This window comes from Xiphophorus maculatus, chromosome 16, assembly GCF_002775205.1.
Source record: "Xiphophorus maculatus strain JP 163 A chromosome 16, X_maculatus-5.0-male, whole genome shotgun sequence".
Taxonomy (NCBI): domain Eukaryota; kingdom Metazoa; phylum Chordata; class Actinopteri; order Cyprinodontiformes; family Poeciliidae; genus Xiphophorus; species Xiphophorus maculatus.
Window position 1 is genome coordinate 6,902,351 of NC_036458.1, and position 27,752 is coordinate 6,930,102.

At 38.2% G+C, this 27,752-nt stretch overlaps 1 protein-coding gene across 3 annotated transcripts in view; it reads right to left on the reverse strand.

Moving 5' to 3' along the window:
- The window catches only part of znf385c (zinc finger protein 385C), a 146,922-nt gene that overhangs the window by 87,377 nt on the left and 31,793 nt on the right, over nt 1-27,752 (reverse strand). For all 3 annotated transcript variants that reach the window (XM_023349569.1, XM_023349571.1, XM_023349568.1), the window contains exon 2: nt 7,332-7,661. In XM_023349569.1, coding sequence (XP_023205337.1) covers nt 7,332-7,659 — 328 coding nt within the window. In that variant the 5' untranslated portion in view covers nt 7,660-7,661. The remainder of the gene's footprint in view (nt 1-7,331; nt 7,662-27,752) is intronic.

Sequence of the window (27,752 nt, forward strand, 5' to 3'; positions counted from 1 at the left end):
TGTCGACTTTAGTTACGTGTACAACACAGCAAGGGTCTCTGGAGGTCCACCGAGCTGCACACAATAAACGCTCCAACTGTTTGCAGCCTATTCTGCTCACTGGCTGTTACACAATAGCTCTGTTGAGATCTGTTTAAACTTTGAGAGGATGCTCCTCTTGATTCCCACAAAGACACTTTGTGACTCTCTGCAGAGGTAGCTTATCACTTGTGTCGAAAAGAATGCAAAGGATGGAGGATGCGTGTGAACTTTGGGAACTACGTGGTATGGCAAACCATTTTACACCATATATCATGTGTGTATTATCAGACTGCTCCAGCATGCAATGCAAGAGACAGCGTTTGTCTCTGTCTGCCCCTCAACGTCTGACACCACCCACTCTCTCTGTTCAGACTGGTCTCTAAGAGCCTTCACCAATCTTTAGCCCTTCTCTGTGTTGCTCATGCTTCTCTCCCCATCCACTTTATCCTCCTATATCTCCCTTCTATTCTACCTCTTCTCCCGCTCTTACTTCCATTTCTGCCCTTAGATGTGGTTGGTAATAAGTCACTCTGCTGTAATTTAGACCTTCCAAAGGCCTGTAATGATGGGGATCAGAGAAAGGCTAAGGTGGAGGTGAGATGAGAGGAGTTGCAGGGCCTTTTCTCTGGCTGGAAAGAAAGCCTTTCATGAGGCTTTTTGGAAGCAGCCGCTGGGTGAAAAGGATAAAACTTAGCAAAATGGAAGGGGATTTGGGGCAAAAAAGATAAACCCATCAGCTGTAGACTTTATTACGTCAAAGACATTTTAAAATCGATATTTCAAATACCAAAAAAAATTAAATATTGCATAAATTATTGTAATATGAAAAGAACTACGTTGATTTTACCAGAACTTAGCTGACTAGTACAAAGCATCATCTCTTGAACTTGCTGTGCTTCACCTTCCGAGGACTATTTTGGAAGGAGAAATAAGGTAGCTTATTATACCATCTGACTCACTGTGAGATCGCTGAAGTCACATACTTCTTTTCAGTCAAATCAGGCAAGATGTCAATTTTTCTTTTTAAACCTTGGATCACATTCATTTCAAGCGTTAGTCTGACATATAAAGATTTGCAGTAGTTATTTAAACAAACTTAATTCGTCATGCTATCTTGTGCTAAAGAGTTATTTTCAATACATCAGTTCAGAAATGGAGCAATTAGTTTTACATTGGTGCAGAACGACAGAAGTGTACCTACAGCTGTCAGATATTTCAATTTTCACTTAAGTAAGCTGGGACAGATGTGGCCATCTGTCTTTGGCTTTTGATTTCCCTTCACTTGCTGTTTACTTTATTACGTGCTTCTTAATCTAATTCAAGCGGGGCTTGTGCAGAATGGATTTTAATCAGGTTACAATGGCCATTGTAGTGTTTGTGTGTAAAAATTTGATGAACACCCCAACCCTATTTACATGGTGGACACAATCAATGCCCAAGTTAAACTGTCATGTGATGTTGAATCAGAGCACCCTAATACAAAGAGAAGATAGGAGGATGGATAATAAACAGTTTGAACTAAAAATTGGAAAAATATAAGATAAAATAAAAGAGTCCAGGGAGAAGCCAAAAAAAATCACAGGATGACCATGGCATGCTGGTGGAAGATCTGAGCAACAGGTGACTAACTGATGCCAAGGAGGTGATTACTGAATGAGGAGCAGGTGGTTGATTAGTAACAGGGTGTAACTCTGAAGGAAGGCAAGTAACTCAATGTCAAGTAGGAAAATGGGAAGTTGATTGTTAGCTGCCAGTAACTTGCACCAAATAAGACAATTAGAGAAAATGGCTGATAGAATACACCGGGAAACTGGTAAGCAAGAAAACAGAAACCATAAAAATATACCAACCCACGAGTATTGGTATATTACTCGTGGGTTCATCACCATACCATCATACCATGCCAACCATGATGGTATCACTGCCATCATGATTGGCAGTGATACCTACTCAGGTCGGCTGCAGTGTCCAAACCAACCAGCAACCTAAACTATTAATACAAATGAAGGTAAAGCCATGTTTTAATGTCGTTTTTTTCACCCTAGCTTTTAAATGCTACAGCTCAATTTTAAATTGAGCAGAACAGCAATGTTTTTCCATTCTGTTTTAGTACAACTTTGTTGAACCAAACATCTGTTTTACTTAATCTAGGCACATACTGTATGGTATTTTCAGTAGTTTTATTCAGCTCCAGCTTAACGTGTAAGTTCAAAAATTCACAACCCACAAATCATGTTCTTACACAGTACAACTTATGCTCTGATACGACCTGACTGCTCACACTGCATGTGGGAACACGACACGTCAGACTCTTGAATCTGAAACTACAAAGAAGAGGAAGAAGAAAAACCTGGAACTGAGCAGAAGGTCACTCTAGAATGAGACAATGCTCAGTAAAAACAAACATGCTTCTTTGACAATCTGCATAGACAAAAGTGCAGAAAAGCTCCTTTTTCACTCTTGATCTTATATTGGCACATCCACAGTGTGAGAGATTCAGGTAAATTTGCCTCCTGGTGATACTTCAACAGTTACACCCTCATGAGTGGCGACCAGAATTTCAAATAGGTTTGATTTTCAAGCGATCATATGTTTGTTGATTGGGAGCTGGTTTTAAGGTGTTAATCGCTTCTCATTACCGATTGTTTACTATACATTGCACAACACAGAATTAAGCCGACATTTAGCCCCATTCGAAAAACTGTCACAATTGTCACAAGTTGAAAATTCATTCAAAATGGGCCAAAAATGGTAGAGTCTACAAACTGAGTGTGGTTTCCTTTATCTGATTTAAGGTTTAATGCATTGTGGATTCAGAGAATGTTTTGTCTTAATTAGCAGTTGATTGAGCTATGGTTACTTTTCCATAATCTTAAACCAGTCTGCTCATTCTGACCTCTAATTACAAGGAAAGTTAGCAAACATACTGCTGCTCACTTGATGTCTCTTTTTTTGGACCGTTCTTGGTAAACCTAAGAGACAATTGTGTGTAAAAATCCAATCAGCAGTTTCTGAAATATTTAAGTAAACCCATCTGGCACCAACAGCAAAAATACATTCAAAGTTACTTTGATCACTTTTGCCACTATCCTGATGCTCAAGGGAAACTTCATAAAAACATCTTCACCATAAATAGATATCTAAATGCACTGAGTTGTGGCTGGTGTAAATGACTGCATATCCACACACTTTGTGAAAACCAGGGGAAATGACAAATGTGTTCCATTATATTCAGACTTTGAGATAAACAGTAAAAATTGACTGAAAAAGGGGTCATGCCAGGTGACCAAACTGACAAGATGCTGAATAAACAGCCTGATATTTTCTGGCATTTAGTAAACTCACCAACAGTTCAATTCATTTAGCAGATATGTCTGCAGGAGCGATGGCAGTAAAGGTTTATGTATCAGAAAACACAGATAAGGGCTGATAGTTAGAGTCAAATGGCCTTCTCCACAAACACATGAAGCTGACCTGTAATAACCCAGGTAAACGCAAACATTGTATGGCGTTTGAGAGATATGTCCCCTCTTGGTGGCCTTATAGATGCCAGACCTCATGTTTTTTGCTACACAGAGCTTTGGGTGTCAGACCGGCTTGGCTGGCGACCTTTTCTCAGAGTCTGAACTGCTGCTACAAAGCGGGGCTGCACCCTGGGGCAAATTGAGGAAGAGCGAGGGACGGACAGTGAGGAGAGGGGACTGGAGGTGAGGACATGGCAACAAAAGCACATGACTCCAAAGCCCCGTTGAATTTCAAGAAATTGTGAAATCCACATGAAAAAGACAGCCCAGTGAAACTACAAACAGGGAACATCCACATTTACATTTATGATTATCCTTTTAATAGAATATCCAGGAATACTCACACTGAACTTCTAATATATACACTACAAAGTCTATAGAAGCACATCTGTGTTCAAAGGCATTTAAACAGAGAAGGAAAATTTCAGAAAAATAGGAATATTGCAAGGCAAATGAAACACAAATGCAGATGTTCAAATGCATTCATGCATAAAATCCTTGGCTTTAATCCAGTTTCCAATGCTTTAGTAAAACAGAAAAAACCAGAGTTAATCATAGAACACAATACGAACACTAAAAAAGACAACTACCTACATTAGCATTTATTCACACCACAATAAATGTGAATAAATCAGAAAAATTAAACAACAAAAGAGCACAACAAAAACAAAGCAAAATCTGTTTCCACTCAAAGAAAACATTCATACTTATTGAAGACTAACAGAAGCAAACACAACCAAAACAGTTGTCAAAAAGTTATAATTATGAATTCATGTCAGCCCAACGTCCCTCGGCTCTTGTGTTGACACATGGATGTTGAACATTACATTCTGCACAGTGGTGAAAGTAACACAGCGTATCATTGGACAGCAGCTCATTGATGTGTTGTATATGTAATTGTGTACATTAACACTATAAACACCAGTAAGCTAAGGAGCAAGATCAACAGCATTTAAATGGGTAATTTGAACCAACAAATAAAATGAGGAGCAAGTTTTATCAGAAAGCTCTGCCATATATTACACTCATAAAGGAACTGTAAACTGTATTCGCACCCATAGTGCATGCAATCTTGTAAATAAGGTCACTCATGAATTAATGAATTTCTTGCAATAGATTTTCTTTTAAGCCACTAGAAGACTATTTTCTATCATGCCATGCATGCAGGCATATTGAAAAACCCTGGCTACAGGGGTCTAAGTGTGAGAAAATTGAGTCTGTGGAACATTAAGTTCTACCATGTCTTTGAAGCATGCATGTGCCACTGGGTCAGGACAGGGAGTAGTATTTTTGTGGTCCACTCACCATCTTGTTTTCTTTTCATATTTAAGGATCAACTGACCATCATAAAATTAAATGTCAGTGCTCCATGAATTTCCCCAAGTGATCAGATAATTTTAGCCAGATTAAAAGAAAGTACAGTAGGTCAAAGAGTCCGTTTTGATTCTAGTTTTAAACACCTGACAGCTGAGCTAAATATATCTTTATTGGTGCATAGAGCATGGCATAGCATCAGATAGATCTATATTATTATTGGGTTACAGTTGAAATAATTATGTCCCAATTGTTTTATTCTGTAGCACACATCCCAAAAATCCTTGGCTACCTATTATCTAGAGATCCAATTGTCTTTTCTGCAGTGTGCAATGGATATTAAGGTGTTGGCATAGACTTATCTTTCTTTGCTCTCGAGTGTCCCTTCCCCACTGAAGCACAAGGCACAATAATGTGACAAGATCATTATAAATGGAATGTACTTGTAACAAAACTTTAAAAAACGTGATGTTTTAGGATTTGCTTTATGTTAACTATATTCAGCCCACAAACAAGCTGAGCATTCACTATGAAATCTAGCATTTAGCAAAGCCATGTTTCATCATTATACAACATGGCTCTAATTTTAACATCTGGGGAAGTTATCGCCAATCAGATTTGTCAGTGAGCTTCCCAGCATATTCTCCATAATGACTGAGTGAAATCTTTTAATCGCGGAGACATTCAGACTTTCATCTTTCCGAAAGAATGGCTGCTCCACATGTCTGGTATCCATGCCAGAGGGAGAGAGGGAAAAGGGAAAGAGAGAAGAGCCTGGACCCACTGTCAGCTCAGCGAAGCAGAGAGAAAGGCAAACATGAGCTGACATGAAACAATGTGCTGGGAGTAACACGCACACGTTGCATGCTACATATACACCAAAAACTAATTTACATTTTCTTGGTTGCTCTTAAAATCCTGTGATCTCTCAACATGTTAGCCTCTATACCAGCCACAGAAACCACCTTTACAAATGACATGAGAGCTGACATAGACATGGATGCATTGAGGCATGTATTTCTATTTCCCCAGCACAAACTACTAACTCTGTAGCATTTAGAAATTCTAAAAATATCAGAAGCAGGCGAGCAGGATGCACACGTATACACAGACACACATCCAGAGCACAGGAGATGTGGTGGAGTCGAGGACACCGAAGAGCCGGCAGCCTGAGGGAGTCAGCAGAAGGTGAGCAGAGATAAGGCTGCATGATTGTGACTGTGTGTCAGGGAGAATCTGCACACCACAACTGCAGCATGTCCTCTTATACACACCCCAACATAAAAAACACATCTTTTTATATGCACTCTGCATCCCCTGCAGCAGTGTACCAAAACAGGCAATTTAGACTGCAACACATGGGCTTAGTGTCTGACAAAGTTCTGGAAAATTTGTTCTCTAGACTCGAGTAAGCTGACTACATTCTTGCAAATCTCAACATTCATTTGGATAAACAAACATCATAAACAAATGATAAAAGGTAAATAATGCAACGCTTTTCATATCCTCCAGTGAATCGTACATTCACGTTTAACAGTACCACAATTTTACATCTGTAAAGTTTTTTTTTTTTTTTTTTTCAGATTTTGTCAATCTGTTGTTAAAGTTCAGTATTGATTGTGATTTGTCAACTGATTTTCAATAATTGCCCCTTGATATTAAATGGAATACAAGAAATGTTGATTTTGTAACAATAATTAACAAATACATATAAACTATCAGCTAAGTATAAATGCTATATTTGTTACTGAAGTGTTCATTTAGCATGAAATCTAACGTAGTTCACACTAAATGAACTACTAAAAACAGAATAAAAAATTCTCTAAAGGGGCAGAACAACATTTAGAAATCATGCTATCTATATATTGTTTAATGTTACTATAACAATGTGGTTGCAAACTTGTTCCTTACTCTTTTCTTTTGCATGATATTTCCACCTCTCTCTGAGTTATTGGTAACAATAACATTTATCAGTGCTTCCAGGTTTTGATACACTTTTGATTTGTTAATTATTCCAAACAAAAATATAAGGCAATAGATTCAATTGTTATCTTCAGCAGACCTGTAAATGACACTGCAGAGAATGAAAAATAACATGAATCACTTTACTGTTAAAGTGAGACATTTCTAGGAGCTCTACTCCTTGAAACATCAACACATTGAGCTCCTAATTAGTTCCTCAGTTGCTGAGTTTGCTTTGCTCCAATTGCATTGCAGTGTGTTTGTGGGTTTGTTTCCTCACCCCAAGGCTGTGTCTGAACACATTTTTGCAAACAGGATCCAATTTGTTTAACTTCTGTTGTATTCAGTAACGGGTATTTGTGCAGGGAGGTTCGTGATTCTGCACTGTGAACACTGTGTGGGATTCTGTTAATCTGCATGGCTCTATTGTGCTAGGCAGAGCTAGAAATTGAGTTAGGCCTCATTCTGCAACTCAAGAAGTGGTCAGCCAAGCAGCTCCTGGGGGCCTACCTGTGTTTCCTGGCATTTTGCCACTGCTGATTTGCTTCAGCCTCTTTTGATGTGATTTGCCGTTGTAGTGAATCTGGGCCTGGGCAGCTGAGTTCAGCTGAATGTTGCAGACCTCACACAGTGTGTAGGTCCGCTGCTTCCGCTCTCTTTTGGGTCTGTAAGGTGGAGAGTGCCGAGTGCCCCCCTGTGATGTGTCATGTAGTTTTTCACCTTCGTTCTGGATCTCAAAGCAAGATTCACTATCCATCTGAATAAGTTGTTTCCTGCCAACACTGTTCCTTTCCAGATCGGGAAATGGAAAAGACGATGGGCTGAAAGGACGTTTCATGCCTGCAAGAGAATAAGAGGGGAGATGATAAAAGACATTAAATACAACATGAAGCACCATGAACCTAATGCTTTTCTCATTTTTTATTAACATAGTTTGATATTTTATGTCCTGTACATTCAGGACATAAAACAAATTATAAAAATAGGAGACTATGATTTTTTGTCTTTGAATTTCATGTAAATTAATCCTTGTCTGCAAAAACACAGACATATCTTCGCTCCATATCAATGACCATATTAGACCATCGACAAGAAAAGCACTTGTACTTAATCACAGGATCCAACAAGGCTCCACATGGGGGAGACAGAGTGCTGTAGCACCGTTTCTCTGAGGAACAGTAAAGCCACTGTTCAAAGCTCTTTTAGAAGTGATAACTTCATGCCTATTTTTTGCCTTTGCAAGCCAAACTTTAACATGAACCTATATTTACACAGCACACAGTAAAATGTCTCAGTACAGAGTTTGGAAAAAAAAATACTCCGCCCTAACTCTCAAAGGAGGACAGCAGAATTGTGAAAAGATTGTACTTCAAACCTAAACATTTATATAGTAGAATTATATCACACAGCTGTAAAAGTACAAAAGCCTGGGGCAGACACACTTAAAAAAGTAAGCAAGACAAAATTTCTGCTGTATAGGCTAGTATCTGTATATAAATAAGTGAAAATGTGAGCCTACAATAGCTTTGCAAAGGATTGAGACATCACTTTGGAAAAAAAAATCTCTGAAATACACCCAGCTGTGTTTTTATGTGGCTGATTTTCTGCCTCTGCTTCAAATTATTTACATTTTCAGCCACAACTGCTCAGGCACACAAAAACAAAGTGAAGCCAAGTCTTCAACCCATATATGCTGACAAGCATGTAAAAAACCCACTTTGACACACACGCCTACACAAGTAAACACAGACACACAGTATACGGTTCTCAAAAATACATTAGAGCAAGCCGCTCCATGAAAGCTGCAATTCATGTTGCCAATCTTGGAGCACTCAAGAGACTCTATCAGATGTTTTCTAAAGAGCTTTAAGTAATGCTGGTCTGGCACTAAATAAAAAAAAGAAAAAACTCTGTAGTCTTCACCCAGGAATCCCCTTACACTCCAGCCAAGCAACTAGTTGCTGCCAATTAGCATGGTTGTGAAAACAAAACCCAAAATGAAAACTTGCAGTGTAATATGTGGAGCAAATTATACCCCTCTATCCTCTAAGACAACCAACCATCAAGAGAAGTTTCTACACAGAGATGGGATTCATGTTTAAAAAACAAGCTGATGGAAAATCTTAGCAGTTCTTGAAAAATTCTGAAGGGAAAAATAAGAGGTTGCACACCGGAGGACTGACAGGTGGCTCTCGAGTATTATTATTATTATTATTATTATTATTATTATTATTATTATTATTATTATTATTATTATTTTATCAAATAGGTTTTTTAATCTGTTTGCATCTCTGGTTTACAAACCTGTTAGTAAAGCAACAGGTGGATTCAGATGTTTCCTTCAAAAATAAAGAAGTTTCAAATATAATATTTACAAAACAACAATAAATTGCTGCAAGAGAAATATTTCCCCTACAAACCGACATATAAACTGGAAAGTCTGATGATGATTTGATTTTTACAGCCATCTTCGTCGATGAACAGCCAAAACCACCTGCTATAAGGCAGGCTTCGACTCCTACCTTGAAGCATCTTCCACCAGTGAGCCAGATAGCTATAACTCCTTTATTTAAACAGTAACATGCAGCACACAGACTGTTTGGGGTTGTTTTAACCCCACATTCCCACATCTAAAAATATTTCTCAGAAAATCATTTCATTTCGTCAGTATGAGTAAATTCCATTGCGGCCAAGTGGTTGTTGCTTTCTTTTTTTTCTGTTTTAAAATATGACTGTACAAGATGTACTTGAAGCGCTTTCTTTTTGCTTACTAATTAGTTTGTTTTCCTTATTTGATTTGCTGATAACAAATTTTGTGTGGAGTTTACACACATTTTGAATCCGATAAGTAACAAACAAGCACATGATGACATATTTTTATTACTTTCTCCCTCTGTAATACATTTCTTTGAGAGTAATATTTCCTCATGTTTATCTCTAACAATAATTTACACACTGATGGAATATATTACACAACAAAAACTGAAGCAGTTCAAGTAAGAAAGCATATTTGAGTTTGTTGCTGTCAGTAAAACAGCCCATGAACAAAATACCTGGCTCGTGTTTCAACATCTTTCTATACAGATGTTTTACATTAGAGATTAAAACTCATCATTGGTGCCTGTGTGTCAACTATTTGTCTAAAAATAGCCACAGATGTTCCTAGTTTACCTCCTTTCCTGTGGTCACCTCTCAGACATCTATAAATTATACTATACTGGTATTAAAATAATATTACACCAGTTTTTGTGTAGTCTTGTGATTTTTATTCACAAATTCTATTTAGTTCCAGCCTACTGATAAACAGTAGAGTAAAAGGAAAATCTTCATTTAATTAAATATAAACTAGAATTAGCCCTCAAAAATCCCAGAAGTGTGACAAAATGATTTTAGAAACTCAAAATCATTTTGTAAAAGAAATTTTAAAGAAATGTAAATAGCCTTTTCATTAAGCTTGCATTTCTGTATGGTAGTTTTTATTTATTGGATTGACAAAATTTTGTTCTTAAATGTAATTTCTCATCAAAGCAGACATGTGGGGTACCCCAAGGTTCATTCCTAGGACCTCTCTTATTTAAAATCTATTTGCTCACACTAGCTCAGGTTATAACAGGAAATAAGATTAATTACCATAACTACACAGATGATACACAGATCATTATGATGTCACCAGATGAGATCATAATGTCATCTGGTGACATCCAAGCACCGAACAGATGCTCAGAACAGATAAATGTATGGATGTGTCAAAATAGAAACAATACTGAAGTTATTATCTTTGGACACAGAGAAAAATAATCGAGAGACAACGCACAGGTTCAGTTATTACAACTAAAACCAACGATCAGGCCCGAAACCTGGGAGTAGTGATGAACTCTGACTTGAAGCTTCAGAGCCACATAAAGAGTTACAAAGTTGGCCTTCTATCACCTGAAGAACATTTCCAAGATTACAGGACAAATGTCTCAGCAAGGTCTAGAGAAACTTTTTCTTTAGTCGCATTAATTACTGCCACAGTGTCTTTACAGGTGTGCCTAAAAAATTAATCAGATCCAGAATGCTGCTGCTGGTGCTATGACTAAAACCAGGAAGTTGGAGCACAACACACCAGTTTTAAAGTCCCTACACTGGCTCTCTGTAGCTCAGAGAATAGACTTTAAAATACTGTTGTTAGTTTATAAATCACTGAATGGCTTAGCGTCACAATACATTAAAGATCTGCTGTTGTCATAGCAACCTTCCAGACCTCTCAGGTCTTCTGGTTCTGACCCGCTCTGCATCCCCAGAACCAGGACCAAACATGAATAAGTAGCATTCAGCTTCTATGTACCACAAATCTGGAACAAACGTCCAGAATATTGTAAAACAGCTGAAATACTGAGTTCCTTTAAGTCTAGACTAAAAACCCGACTGCTTAGAGCTGCTTTTGAACCATCATATATTAAACAATAATTGGGGCCTGAAATAGCAATGCATAGGGAGAGCAGTGACTGACATGAGACTGACTTATCCCTCATGGGATCACTGGTGCCTGTCTCCAGCAGTTAACACACTCACACCTAAGGACAATTTAGAGAGACCAATAAACCTGGCAGTCATGTTTTTGGACTGTGGGAGGAAGCCGGAGCACCTGGACAGAACCCACACATGCACAGGGAGACCATGCAAACTGCATGCAGAAAGAGCCCTGGATTCAAACCCAAGACCTTCCTGCTCCAAGGCTACAGTGCTACTAACTGCACCACTGTGCAGCCATTTATTTAAGTCATATTTGAATTTATTGAATATGATTGCAAATAATTACTAAGGTAATTTGGCAAAGTAATTCAAAGTAATTTTTTTATAAATGTATAAAGAAACACTACAAGAAACACAAATAACTCTAGCTACACTTGTAGACAGAGTTATTAGCTACAAGAGTCACCAACTCTTGTCCACAAATCCACAAGTCACTCAACCCATGGAATTATTATCAATGATGATAAGTTAAGTTACTATTAGTAGTATCAATATATATTAATAATAATATAATAATGATAATATATATAATGCATATATTATTCAATAGTATATGTAATTTAATTAATAATAATATATAATGTATATATTATTAATATGTAATAGTATATGTAACATAATTAATTAATAATGATAATATATAATTTATATATTATTAATATTTTATAGTATATGTAAATTAATGATATTAAGTTAATAATATCTTAATATCTAGTTAATATTACCTTAATATTAAGTTGTTCCTAATAACTCAATAACTTAAGGAACTATCAACTTAATAAGTTAATATTAACTTAATATTACCATTACTAATAACAACACAATAGTGTTGAATTTATTATTAACATAATAAGTTAATAACCTAATATTAACTTATTAACTTAATTTAATAACATTGGTTAATAAGTTATAAATAACTTATTAGCTTACTAAGTTAATAACTTATTAAGCTAATAAGTTACTAACTCCTTAACTTAATTTAATAACCTAAGTTAAGTTATTAACTTAAGTTACATAAGTTATTAACTATGTTGATGCACTATTGCTTTTTGTCTGTTCTTTTATCTTCTGCAATAGATGCATAAAAAAACAGTTTCAAATGAAACACCTGTCATAAAAAAACTAAATTATTTGCAGGTGAAGGAAGAAAATAAGGAAGGAGCTGAAAAGCACAACTTAGAGAAAAAATGTAATTTTGTATGTTAAAATGAATACTTCTCACAGCTTCACATTGACAATTAAAAAACAGCTTTGGATTTAAAAAAAATTAATTTCAGTTGCTTCAAACTGTAACTAAATTGATCTTTTTCACACAGTTGAATGAAGCGTAGATTCAAACTGTAAGACTCTTTATCATCTTCCTCATCTCCTCCGATCATCAGGCTCATCATTCCTTCATAAAGCCCGGCGATTTCCACACAACCTCACCATGGCCTCATGATCTGGCGTAAGATCATGAGGTCTCTTCGCAGAGATCCCTGGCCTTCCTTCTTTGTTATTCTTCTTCTTTTTTGTCATCTATGCCTGAGAAATCTCCTGCTGCTCGGATCCATTTTCTCCTCTTTCTCTACTCTGATCAGGAGAATCTCAGTGATGGTGAGATGAAGCTTCATCTCTACCAAACCCTGGCAGGCTCCTGATGCCTTTGCAGTCCCTCTCAATGGCTTGGCAGGCATTCTTATCTTTCCCTATTGCAGTGCTTCTCAATTCCAGTCCTCAGCCCCCCCCCCCCGCTCTGCATGTTCCAGATCTGCCTCTGTTCCAGAACAGCTGATCCAAATGATTTCATGACCTCTTCTGCAGCCATCAATTACTGCAGAAGTCTGTTAATCACCCACAGATTCAATACAGGTGTGTAGCAGAAGGGAAATACCTAAACCATGCAGGGTATAGGGGCCTGAGGACTGGAACCGAGAAACACTGCCCTACGGACACCTCTACGTGCACCCTCCGTATACCCTCGTAGGCATCATTGTCCCTTTGCTATTATCGTCATCTCAGCTTTTCACGTACTATTTATTATTCTGCAGGCACCCATTTACCGTCCTTTTCTTCACCTTTGCAGGCTCATCCAGCCCATTTCTTCCCTTTCGATTCTCAAGCAGTCTATACATATTCTTCTCTGCAGGTATGCTTGTCTTTTTGTCTGGTCATCTTCTCAAGCATTCCTTATTTCTTCCGACCTTAGCTCGGTCCCGGTCCCCTCTTTCATTTGATTTTTGGGGGAAAGACGTCTTTAATCCTTCTCTGCGGCAGGTCATCCTCTCTGATGGAGGTTACCAGAGACACGTCCGAGCACCACCAAAGTTTATTTGTCAAATAAACTTTCTAATAGCCACTTTCTCTCTGCTTTCTCTCTGCAGGTCAAAATGAAACCTGAGCATAAATTCAAAATGGAAGACTCTTCATCTCACCTGTCCAGCCAATCACCTCATCATGCTCCTCCTTCGTAAACTTACTTTCACTCTGTGTGAGTCTTTCCAGGTGGAAATACATTTATGTCAAAGATGTAGCAAATTTTACCTTTAACTTCTTAGCATGGGAGCCTTGAAATGTGCAATCATTTCACTGCTATCTTCAGAGGAACAACCTCCTCTTGGTGTTCTTCTCCAGGTCTCTTATTTAGTAAAATTGTGTGTCAATGTTTTCATAGCACGAGAAAAGAATCTTCTGAAAGAATTGTGTTTCTTTTTCTGGTACTTCTTCAGTTCATGCTCAAAACATGACACAACAACATTGTCAACTAAATTATGTTCGATGAAAGCCAGTGTCCTTCCAGGGGAGCAACCTATGTTTTCAGTGATGTTCTTGAAAACCTGGTGGCACAGACTAGGAATGCATTTCTGTTTAATTTGAAATTCCTGTCTCTCAACTTTCGTCCAAATTTTCCCCACAATTCGTTTTTCAGTGGCTTCCAGGTGATCAGGAAAGCAACATATCTTTGCCTTCTTGATGCTTCTCGACATTAACAACTTCACGAAAAGCCTAACTGTTTCTTTCCTGTCTTCCTCAGACATCCCATCCTCTGGAATGCCTGAGAATTTCTTTGAGGAAAGTTTTGACTTTCTCAGCTCCACGATTTTTCTCCTCATTGCTACAAGTTCCTGGATTAAGATGGTGACATGTTGCATCAAAGAATTGAATCTTACACTCACCTGCAGCCACTGTGAGGGGTCTTCTTTGTCCAAACGAGATGTGGCCGCTGAGATTACATGTTTTAAAAAAAGCATGTTAAACATCTCCGTACTCTCTGTCTGGAAGTCCTCTTCGATGTCCAGGACTCGAGCAAAAGCCTGAGAAATGATGTTGCCCATTACGGCTTTCAACTCTTTGTAGTTGTATTGGCAGTTCTTGAAGATGTCCAAAACCACATCTGAACAGACCTGTGTCAGGTAGTGCAACAGAGCTGCTATCCTTTTTCTGATGCTTTGATCTGGACATCCAGATGCCAGATCTTCCCACTTTTGTTCTGGAATATAGTGGATAAACTCATCGATTGCAGGAATCACAGAGTCCTCCACTATAACCTTGAGCGCATTTCTAAGTACAATTGAGAAACCCATCTTGCTGGCGTATACTCGAATCTGCTACCACTAGAACCAATTTCAAATGAGGGAGAATTTTAGCTAAAGGACTGGTATAAACCCGTCCACCTGTTACGTAACAGGGCGAGACGTGACATCACAAAATATGATGCGTCAGAACAGGAATACATGCAGCGCTGTGACGTGATTCGCTTACAATCTTTTTTTCCTTTTTTTTTTTTTAACAAACTCGGCTTTCGAAGAATGCAGACACGGCTATGGTTGTCATGTGACGTCACACTTCCGTGAACTTTCTAACTAGGCAGCTGCTAAGGAGTTGCTATGACAACAATAAAGAAACCATAAGCGGAGCTCTCGCCTGTTGCTACCTAATTTATAAACAACATAAATACATTACAACTATTATTACAATTCTTGAGTACTCTACCCACCTCTGTGTAATACTAAGATAAATAGTGATATTTATTGTCGTACTTACTGCCGAGCTAGCAAAAGTACCTTAGCTGAGGTAGCTTTTCTCTGCAAGCTAACACGTATGTAACATACATGTATGTTACGTATGTAACATACATGTTACATACGTAACATGTATGTTACGTATGTATGTTACGTAACATACATGTACGTAACATGTATGTTGCGTACATGTAACATACGTGTATGTTACATGTACTTACTCTGCCAGTCACCAGAACCTTGCCATTCACAGGAAGAGTTTGTACGTCCTTTACAAAGCCGTTTAAACACTGGCATTCTTCCTGTTCATTGAGTATTGGACTACGTTAAGAGATCGAGGCAGCTTGAACACATCTTCTGATATGTTTTCATTCGCTGTCTCATACCGGTAGGTAAAGACAGCAGCGATTTTCTCTCGCACACTGGTTGGTCTGGAAGCCATGGTTTATCTACACTTTGCTCTGCGCTTGCCTGCTAAGATGGCGTGGATCCCTGAGTATTACTTTTTAGTTTCACCGTAGGTGGGCATGTAGCTGAATAGATCTGATGGATTATTAAAATAGTAAATAGTTTGTCTTGGATTCTACAGTGATCTGTCCTTTTGTGCAAACCTTCATGCATGACACTAAAATAGAACTAAAATCAGAAAGGAATTCAGATTTATAGTTTGAGTCCAGTTCTAATCCAATTGTGAATAAAAAATGCATTCAGTTATTTATGCAATGCAAAAAAAGAAAGCAAATTTAATGTAAGGAGTTTTTACAATGGGTGTGAAATTTTGAGTAAATTCTTATTCAAGATCAATTTTTCTCCGAGGTTTTGGCTGAGTGCTTTACACTGTTTTTGACATCTTTATCTAGTGAAGCTGAATCTTTTTTAACAAGGAGCAGAGCTGGTTGTCTGTGTATTTTTCTTTCACCTTGTACTTCTGCTATCTTAGTCTTTAGGGTCAGGATCCTTTGACAGATGAGAAACAGGGTCAAACTACTTTCATGTACATGGAGCTTTGAATCCACCTGCTGGACAGAGGCTCACTAGGACCAAAAGGAGTCTGCATCTTTCATCTGTGAATGTGTTTGCACTATACGGCTTACAGATACTGTAAGCAGTCCTCCAGCTCAATGTAGAAGCTGTGTGAGGCTGAAGTAGTGCAGCATCCTCACACAGAGTTCTCTAGGCTGAGACAGGACAGGAGATTGTCAGAGGGATACCCTGTGGGAAGAGGGGCGGGGGTGCTATTTTCACTTTCAGATACACCTGCACACTGTAACACCTCCTCCTTTAACATATGGGAACCATCAATCAAAAGACAAGAGAAAGACCAGAGAGCACCACCCGGCATAGCAGCTCACCAATAAAACCTCTATTTATCATTTTTTGTCTATTGCACGCACATGAAATACTGTATCACTTCTGCAGCTCAGAGCAGTTCAAACCACAGGCCCACCCATGAGTTCAACCCCCCACCTATCCACTGTGGCTACTGTGGGTACGGGGGCGTTGGTTCCTCCTGAGTAGGACACAGACTGGCCTGCAGATGTATCAATGTTAACATGACAGGCATATTAGCAGCTCCAAAATCAAACTGATGAGAGGAGACCACCTATGAGTGAAAGTCATGCAGGTCACGCATCGTGTAGCATGAGCTGTCAGTGGACACAACCGCATGAATTACAAGTACAATCGCAAACATAGGATGCCCTTCAACGCTGTAAACAATCAGCAAGCGATTCAGCAAACGTGAAGAACTACAAACAAAACTGAACAATTAAAAGCTCGGCTGAGCACCATTCACTGATTAGGGCACAATGACTGAAATTATGACTTACCCCAGGAGTATAAAGAAACAGTAAAAGCCACATTCCTCATATCCTGTCTAAAAATCCAGTTTTGACATTTCATCTGCAACTGCAATTCTGCAGTTGCCAGAAGAACAGTATTTACCTGATTGCATTGTGCACTTTCAAGACTGAAGTTCTAACATGTCTTTGCAAAAAGACAAAGTCAATTAGGGCATGGATGACAGTTTGAAATGGAGGATGTTTAACAGCTTTCACAGGGCCTGAACTCAATAGTTCATCTTTTGAATTAATAACAGTGGAGAGTATGAGCTTGATTTGCTTGTCCAACATCACTGTCTGATCTCACAAAGGCTTTTCTGAACAAATAGTCAATTATCCCCAATTTCGTAACCATTCCTTGCAAAGTTAAAGCTGGCAGATGCAAATCATGGGTAAACACCGTATTAAAGCCTATGTATTTAAAATGTAATGCAATTAAAGATCCAAAACTTGTCCATCAGTAACGACAATTAATGGACTGATTCCGAGTAAATAACGCTAATTAGTCTAACAATATCATTGTAGGTGGGATTTGCTTTCCTTTTGATACAAATAAAGATCAATAAAGTCCTGGATATCCACAATAACCCAGAGAATCATGTTGGAAAAGAGAAGAGAGGCAGAAAGAGTCAGATTGAGAGACTGGTGAGGGAAGAACAAAGGCTGATGTATAATTGGCATCATCAAAGTGTTATTACTGTCACCACAAATGAATTGTCATCACTTCATCTACAGCTTGGACTTGAAACTCTACGTGTTTGTGTCCAGGGCATCCGAGCGGACTGTAAAATGTCCAGATTCAGATCCTCCAATTAGTGTAATTACAGAAGAATAGGTGGGGTGTTCACTGAAAAGGAAGCATCAGCAATAGTGGAAATAGTTGGCAAGTTAGACGCGAGTGTTTGCAGTTCCTATCACCCCAGGCTGAGCTTAAGAGTAAATAAAGAACGGAGGCGGATACATTGATGTATTTTCTCTAATCTTTGTTTGTTGTACTTCTTTGGCAGTGCACAGACTCCATTTGTTTTAGGTATCTTCGGGTGTCTGTTTTGTGAGAGAGAAAAAGAGAGCGAGCAAATCCATTGGAGCAGTGTTTACTTTTACACCGGTTCATCATCATCATCATCATCATCATCATTGTGTCCTTGCTTAAAATGTGCTTGCAGTGGGTATACTCAATCTCATACTGCATGGAAACTGAATTATTAGAAAAGCTGAGCAAGAGGCTTCCTGCAAAGAAGAAAAAAAATGAATGTATTATTTTAAGCTAGTGTTTAAAATGATACAGTTCACTCAGTTTCAAGCAGTATTAAGGCATTAAACATGTTCCTGTAGGGAAATTCATCCATCTTCTATAACTGCTGGTCCTTGTAGAGCAGCATGGGGGCTTGTGCTTGTCTCCAGTAATCACAGAGCAAGAGGCAGGGCACACCCTGGACAGTTTATCAGTCCTTCACAGGGCAACACAGTCATATTTTTAGACTGTAGAAGGAAATCAGAGTACCCAGAGAGAACCCAAACACGCACAGGGAGAACATTAAAACTCCAACAGAAAGGCACTGGGCTACGATTCAAATCCAACACCTGTATCAAGACAACAGTAAATTATTTGGGCAGTTGTGAAGTATCGCAGTATTTTAGGACATTTAAAAACATTCGTAGCTTGTTGTCATCAGTAACCCAACTGATGACAACAAGAGCAAACAAACTGCATTAAGAAGACCAAAGAACCCATTTCGCAATGAGCAACTTTCGCTGCTCATTTCGAAAGTTGAGAAGTTTAAAGCAGGGTTTGGATGTAAAACATAATCTCAAGTTTTGGACATCTCATGGAGCTCTACCACATTTAGCATCTAAAAATGACAAGAATAAGGCACAAAGATGGAGCCATAAAGCCCATGAGGACTCTGAAGGATCTGCAAAGAAACAACCAACAACCCAATGTGGAGCCATTTTTATGACATTATATCAATAAAATGATCTTGGACAAGTGAGAGAATCTGACACAGAACAGCTAATAGCTGCACAGTTCATAAATCTGGCTTTGATGAAGCAGTGCCAAGCAGATAGTTGTTAAAAGAAAGCCATAGGAAGTTTTCAAGCCGTATGGACGACAGAGAAAACATGTCAAAGAAGGTGATTGGATTAATAATAAAAACAAAGTGTGCCATAAAACGAATATTGTTTCGCTCTCTGAACACACAACCCTGACAGTGAAACATAGTGGTGACTGTATCATCTGAAAGTAAGAAGCAAGCAGTTCTTGCTTCTTACTTTCAGTTTGCAAGGGCTTGAATGCTGAAATTCTGTTTTGTCTAAAATCTTTAAACAACATTACTGCTTGTTAGTGTCCGTCATAAAGTCATTCTTTTTTCTGGCCCTGCAAAATGCTGATACGTATAATACCAGAGTCACTACTGCTTGCAGTGGTTTAGTAGTTCTTTATGAGAGAAGCCGCATCATTAACAAAGAGCCAATGGTGATTTGTCTGTTAAGTTTCTAAGGGATCTTGCTCAGCCAATCCATCCAAATTCGATCTGAGTTGAACAAAATCACTGACCCAGGAGACACGATGCCCAGTGCTGCTGTCAGGAAGCAGCTGAGGCGTTCTTGTTTAGCTTAAGTGAATATTTGTTTCTCCTCACAGTAATACATTAAGCAGAAAAAGACAAAGAAGGAAGGTTTCAATTCAGTTTAAGAAACAAAGCAGGAGAATAATTAGGATCGATTTGATGAGCTTGACTCTCCACTTCATTAGAGGTTAACTGACCAACACCTGGCTCCATCATTCTCTCTCCATCTTTCACTGTTTAAAAGCCCTCTTTGTGCAGAAATACAAAGCTAACAATTATTCCTCCTTTATGCTCTCGCCTTTTTTGGTTCTCTGATGAATATGTTCCCACTTCTTCGACACACAGCCCCCAGGGAGCAGCAATTAATGTCTGCCGAATAGTCTGAAACTGCGTGAGAGATGGAAATGCATGCAAATGTGTCGGTGCTGCATGTGCATGGAGGCCTGTGGCGAGAAAATGTCATGTATGCATTTACATGTTCTTGTATGAATTTCCAACAACACAGCTAAGAACTGCACACTTAAATGAAACTTGATGGCCAATACACATTGCAACCTCTCTGGTGCTGTGATCAATTCTGCAAAGTCTAGATGCACTGTTACTCTAAGCATAAATTGTGTGTGCTGTAAAACAAACAAAACAGACTGCATATGGGGGGGAAGCGCTTACATTTTTTTTATGGTTTAATAAGTACTTCAAATTTATAATTTGTAATCTGGAGAAATATGTTTGCAACTATAAATACAATTAGGCAGTGCATTAATCATTGAAGGGAAATAAAAACATCTGCTCAAGCAGCTAATAATTGTCCTCACACTTTTTCATAATTCAAAATAGACATAAAATAGCACAATATATTTAACAGCAGTGTCTTTTATGAGCGTGACCAATAAATATTTTTTACTAAAAGCTAATTTGTCTCGTGTGATCCTTTTTCCGTCCTCTCTCTCTTTCTCGTGTATGCTCTGATTATTATTTAATGTAATATGACAGAATTTTATTTTGGTCTCAGAGTCACACACCCAGTCAAATCCAATGGGAGAACCTGGTTATGCAATTTTAAAATGACAGAAAACCAGTGCGCTGAGTAAGTCAGCTTCAACCAGTGTGGCCCTTCATATTTCTAACCACAAAGAAAACAGAGCGGTCCACTTTTGCTCTACTAATCAAACATCTGTCTGCCTCAACCAAGCTAAAGTTAGCCAAAACAGGAAAACAGACCCATATATTCCTTGTTCACATTTTTAACCACAGCTCAACTGGGGAACTGCCCAATAGGAGTAACCACAGACACTGTGAAATGTTCCATAAAACACCAGATATACTTAGACACGAAGAAACCTCAAGGCTCAACCACACGCTGCTCAAACAGCGGCTCAGATAAAAACACACAAATGAAGAAACAGATCTTCATTTTCCTGAATGAAAGGATGTCTAGCATTCAGCCAGCAGCAAAAGTGTGTTTATTTTACAACCAGTATTGGCCAGAGCATTAGACCTAACACAATCTCTAACAGCTAAATAACACAGTCTAGTGAATGTTATGAGGTACAGTTAAAGAAACGGCAGTGTTTGGAGGATGAGCCAATGAAAAATGTCATAACCCTAAAACCATTTCTTAATAACAGGTCTTCCTTTACATTATTCATAGCACATTTTTTAAATATTTTGTTATATAAAAACAAACTTCACTGTAATTTGTTGAGATTTCATTATAGCTCAGTAAAATACACTGAAGTTTGTCATTGCAAGATGTGAAATGTGAACACATTCAATTACTACAAATACATTTGCAAGGCATTTTGTAAGAAGACTGCTGACATTGCTTTAAACTCTAACACAAAAAGCATAATTATAAAGAACTATGTCAGCAGTGTTTGATGCGGCATAAAATTTCCAATACCCAGATTCAGAAATAACATAAAAAACAATTAGCCATTCCCTGGTTTGAACCTGCATATCTAAGAAAATCAGTCAGAATTATTAGTAGTGATACGTTTTGGCTTCATTTTTTATGCTCTTTTATTGTAGCTAGGTCATGTAAAAGCTTCCAAATAATTCCAAGAATATCCCCAGACCATATATTTTAAAATTCCTTTTTAAATAAATAAGCACAGACATTTTTATAGCATGCAAGCAGCCATGCCAGTATTAACTGCTGATGCTGATGTGTGCTCTGGAGAACAAGATTAAGTCAGTCTGAGCTGACTGGACAAAGATTTTGCCATGAGGTTATTTAAAATTTTCTCCTCAAGATAAGAGACTTTAATCCTGCCAGCTTGTGTAGATGAGAAATCAGGTCAGGTTGGAATGAGGTACCTGCATGCCTTTCCAAACACCAAAGCAAACATTGTCTAATATGACTTAGAAATAAAGTCACATTCTTCATTTCATGAACAATCTGATTTTCACACAAAGCATTCATGACGCAGATACCAATAGGGGGCAAATCTTGCCTAAGCAGCATGATAGCTAAATGTGAGAGGAAACAGGTTACCTTAGGACAGATGAGGAGGTTAGCATTCACAAAAATGTGCATGTTTTGCTTATTTTCTGATGTGATATGATTAAATGTTGAATGTGGCTCCAAAGAAACCTCATGCGCCTGTGCATAAAAACAAACGCACAAGCACACACAATCTTTTATCCAAGTAAGCACGTTATCCCACTAAGATGTTTTTCAAGTGGGAAGATAATTGTAAGTCCTTAAAGAAAAAGAGTATGGTGAATCAGCAGGCGTTGGAGTACAGGAATAGCTCCTGGTCTGTTTGGCCTTTGGGAAGTGTAGCAGACATTCTCTCATACTTCTCATAACAATGTGAAACACAGAAACTTGTGTGTTTTTGATGACACACACATTAGACAAGGGTGACCTAAACGGATTCAGACTCCTCAGATCGCAGCAAAAGAATTGAGACAGTTAGAGCCCCGCTGGCATGAAATTTAAACAATCATGTTGGTCTTTTCAGCAACACATCACCACACATGTTGGAAGTCGCTTTGAATCTGTCTTTGCTGATTCTGTTGCTGTCAACGTGATGGTTCTACAGATATGCTGGGGGACATTCTCAGTGTGCAGGCTTGAGAGGTTGAAACATTGTTTCTTTACACTAAAAGAAAATGCTAAAAATGTCAACATATAGTTTGTTTCAGAGGAATGTCTCCAAAATCCTCCCATTTGTCCATTTTCTACATTTGCTTAATAAATGAACAGTCCTGAAAAGGAACGAAAAGCAGAGTACACTTGAAACAGGACACTACTTCAACATCAAAACACAGACATGACAGATGGAAAGTTATATTCATCTATTAATTTAACTATGTTGGGGAAAATAGTGTACACTCTAAAAGCTCTGGGGTGAAAACCAACCAAATTTAGGGCATGTTGCCCTAAATATTGTTCCCAGCCCTGGGTCAAATAAAGACCAATCCAGGCCTGGGTTGATGTACTACAAGTTTGGATTATACATTTGACTCAAGACATCGAGTACATTTTCTCAACCCAAAAAGTGAATTAAAGGGATCAATGTCTGACAATTAGACCACAAAAGAGTAGATAAAAAATAATAATAACTCAAACCCTGAATTTTGACTGATTAATATTTGTTTAAAATGTTATCTCCTGTTCTTCTGTACCCACGTAAAACTTACCGGGTCACGGCTGAGGCAGGGAACACCCTGAACCAGTTGCATCACAGGGCGACAAAAGATACACAGGACAAACAACCATCCACTAAGACCAAAAGCCGGTGAGAAAATCTCTGGACTTAGGCTAAATTCTTTATTCTGTTGTCACAGTGTGACAGGTGCATCAGGCTGATTGACATTGTAATAGCCAAAGATGACTAATACCAAATATACAATAAGCTAAGAATGTGACATTTTAAGAAATAAAACTTAAAATAAAGAATGTTGTCAGATTTTTAGGGGAAGAAAGGGACATATACATCTTAATAGATTCAAAATATTTTTTCCCCAAGTTTGGTTTAGTAGAATACAACCAGTTTGAAAATTTATTTAAGCTCATTTAAAAAAAAGGAGCCCAGTCCCTGCAATAAGAACAGAATTTGGATTAATCTATCATTGAAAATGCTTTCAGTATATAGCCATTACAATAATAAGAAATTTAAGCAGATTTGTGGGCACCATTGTCTGCTTTTAAGGAAACTGACAGTTCCCTCTGCTTTAAGGAAGTTTGGAGCTAAATGGCTTAAGTATAAAAAAACAAACAAACAAACAAAAAAACAATAAGCAGTATGGATCAGAGAACACCACTGATAGCTGATGAGGCAGAGGAAATCAAACAGTCCAATTAGAACTTACATTGTTTGAAGCATTATGTCATCAATGAGATTCTGTATTTTCAAATATATAAACATTCATTCAAATGTATGGACATACTTTACATCGGTTCTAGGAGTGAGCTCTAGAGAAAGACTAAAAAACAGGTATATCAATAAGGGGAGATGAAGAGATTGCTGAAGTGTTGTGTCAGAGCAGGTTTAGTTCAGTTGTGTGTCTGGATGTGTGTTGTATCTAAGAGTGAGTATCCAGCTGCATTATCCACAGATCAGTGATGGTGTTGATGCTGGCATGCAAGCTGTCCTTGCCAATAAGCAGCCCCTGCATCTATCAGTGCCTGCTGCACTCCTAGTGCCAGCTCCGATTAGAGGAAGGATTACCTACCTAGAACTGAACGTGCTCATTATTTATGTTGCCATGCTACGCAAGGGGACACACAGTGAAAGAATGGAGATTATTTGGTTTGATACAAACAACAATGTCAAAAGGTTTCTGGCACTTTTGATGTTTATCCATCACACAAAGGCACCAGGAAGAAATTTGATGAGTGCAAAATAACCCTGAAAGCACAATAATAAACAAAATCACAGAGAATAAGTCATAAAATGCTATAATTTGGAGAAAGAGGAATTTGCTATAAGATATCTTGCTGCAAAACATCCTCCATCTTATTATTACCAAGTCAAGGATTTACATAAAGCAACAAATGGTGAAACTTGCGAGCTCAGAAGGAAAACATCTCAATGATTGGATGAAACTTTAGGAACATTTTTCAGTTTACTGAAACTTATATGATTTTTAATACATATAACAATACATTATATTAAGGTACACAAAGAATCACTATGAAAATTCAACTACTAGTGCATCAAAATTCTGACTAAATTAACGTTACCTTCAAATCCAATTTATTTCTTCACATATTTACAGAAGTAGAGTAAATCCTGGAGCATTGTCAGATTAAGATTTATCAGAACTGAAATGACAGAAGATCTATTTCCGAGTGATTTAATCAGGTAAAAATAAACAAACAGAAACACAGACTTATTATCACTTCTACTATACTGATACAGTTTAGATGAGAAAGATGTCTAAATAAAAAATAACGTGCAAAATATTATAGCTTCCATCGCCAAACCTTAATTGGGGGAAGATGTCTGGCCAAAATGCCTGACATAACACAGAAGAAGATGATGCCTACTTTGAGCTGTGACAGTGATCCCTGAGAAATGTTTTGACTGCTATGTTGCTGTATATCTTTCAACGCCTCATGATGGGTCATAAGCAGGTTTATCCATAGTTACAACATCCCCTAGAATCACTACCCATTCAGTGTCCATCTGAAGCCAGTTGCTGGTAATGGGTTTCTAACCTGCAACTAAACCATTTTTGTCTGGGTGCTGATCATTAGTATGCACATAACAGGCAAAATATCTTAAATACATAGCTTGACATGTGTGGGGATTTGCATAATTCAGTATCTCATCAATAACCAAACAAATCCTAGACAGGATTTAGTTCCACACAACTCCATAACATATGCATGTGATTCAGATCTAAATGATTTATTGTCAAATATGGTTTTAACTTTTTTGCATCTTTTATACAAAATATAAAATCTGATTCTTTCAACTACAGTATCTCCATATCTATGAATGTGGTGGTTTGATGTGTTTTCCACATGATACTACATCCATTTTGAAATGGTTTCCCCAAGCTCTTGTTCTCACTCTGCCTTCATATTCATTGTTGTGCTCTCTTTAGCCTACTTTAAATAACAATACAGCATAGAAAATACTCTAGGAAGGCTTTGCTCCATAAATATTATTTCAACAATGTCATGGCTTAGGTATAAATGAAAGTCTTGCTGTTGTCACATCATGGACTTAATTGGAGTGAATTATGCATTAGTTGAAAAGTTTGAAAGGATTAAACTTCTTGCTTTCCATGGAAGGGAACAACTCAATAAAAAAAAGTTTTGTGCAACTTTTCAACTACTGTACATGAACATTTATTCAAAAGCACTACAATTTGTGCCAGACGTGTCTGAAGCTGCAAACGTGGCCTTGCTCACATGCAACATAAGTATAAGTGAAATTATAATCAGGACCATGTGAGCAAGTTTTCAAGACTTTTCTCATGCTGTGTCACTCTTGCTCTTACCACAAAATCAGAGCAATCTGAGAGGCTTTTCCACCCTGTGCCGGCAGAGACTGCAAAAGCAGAGGCAAAGAGTGAGAGCAGCAGGAGGGGTGCTGATGGGAGGCGAATGGTAACCGACACACTTCTGTAACGTGAACAATATGCATGCCATGCCTTTGATGAGGGTGTGCTTATGGTTTTCTTAACCCTCAGGCACCTGCAGCATGCCTTGCAGACGTATTCAGCAATGGGATGCCTATCAGTATAACATCGACAGATGAGGCTAACTGAGCATGCATGGCGAAACATGGAAATGAACAGACACATCCTAGACCATAAATCATCTCTCTGTTACCTCTTTGTGGTATCTGGGTCACATGCAATCTTTTAGAGCAAAGAAACATGGTGGGGAGACACTGTGGTAGCGATTTGATTGAGAGAGTGCAATTACAGCAGTACACAAAGAGTGGTGAGTGAACACACATACATACATATTTTTCAAGTGCACATGATCCCTACACAAAACCACACTGACAAAGTTGTTATTAAAGAGCGGAAAATGTTTAACCCTTGAACTCTGCGGGGGGGAAAGGACATTAAACATTCGTCCAGAATGAGATCTACCTCATGAGCGTGCTACTTGGCACAGCAAGCACAATCAAGACACACTGGAACCTGTACGGTGTGTGCCTTCAAGCATGTGGCTAATTTCATATTTGAGGTGAGAAGGTGAATGGAGACTTCTAAGGCTGAGGTTTGAATAGACTCATGAGGAAAAACTTTGAAGCATGTACGTGTGTGGTGACATGATGTGGTGCTAAAAGTACCAGATGTTTTCTACATGCAGACATGAAGTAACACACACTCTTACCCCTCCTGACGTACATCTTATGAGACATCTTTCTCATTTCTATCAGTTGAAAGACCCGAAGGAACCTGTTAACACAGTTAAACTAGGCTAATTAGGGAGCAGACAATTTAAGCACTGGGAAAGTGTGTGCGGATGTGAGAGAAGGCACAATTGTCTGATGGAGTGTTGTGTGCAATTATATATACGTCTTGTCAATTGCTCTCACAGGAAGTTCAGTGAATCAATCAGGTTAACACACATAATTAAAGGGCTATTGATGACAAAATTCTCTGCTGCCACCCTCTAAACAGCCAAAACAGCTGAAGTGACTCCATGAGAAAAATAATTATATCATCATATCAATTATTCATCATGAGGCAGTAAACAGAATTGGCATGCTCTTTATGACTGCACAGACACACAGCACTGTGGTAATATAGCCTATCTGTTTCCATCTGTATTTTGGGATAAGACCTGGGATTAAGGGGCCTCTCCATCACTGCCTTGAAGGTAGCAACAGAGCCAACTGATGTTCATTAATCACTTGCGAAACCTCACTGGAGAAATAAAAATGCTGACAGCTGTGGGACTGTGAAAAAGTATTTCCCACCTTACAGATTTCTTTTATTTTTGCTTGTTTTTGTCACACTTACACATTTCAGATCATCTAACACATTTTAATTGAGGATTTTATTTATTAAGGG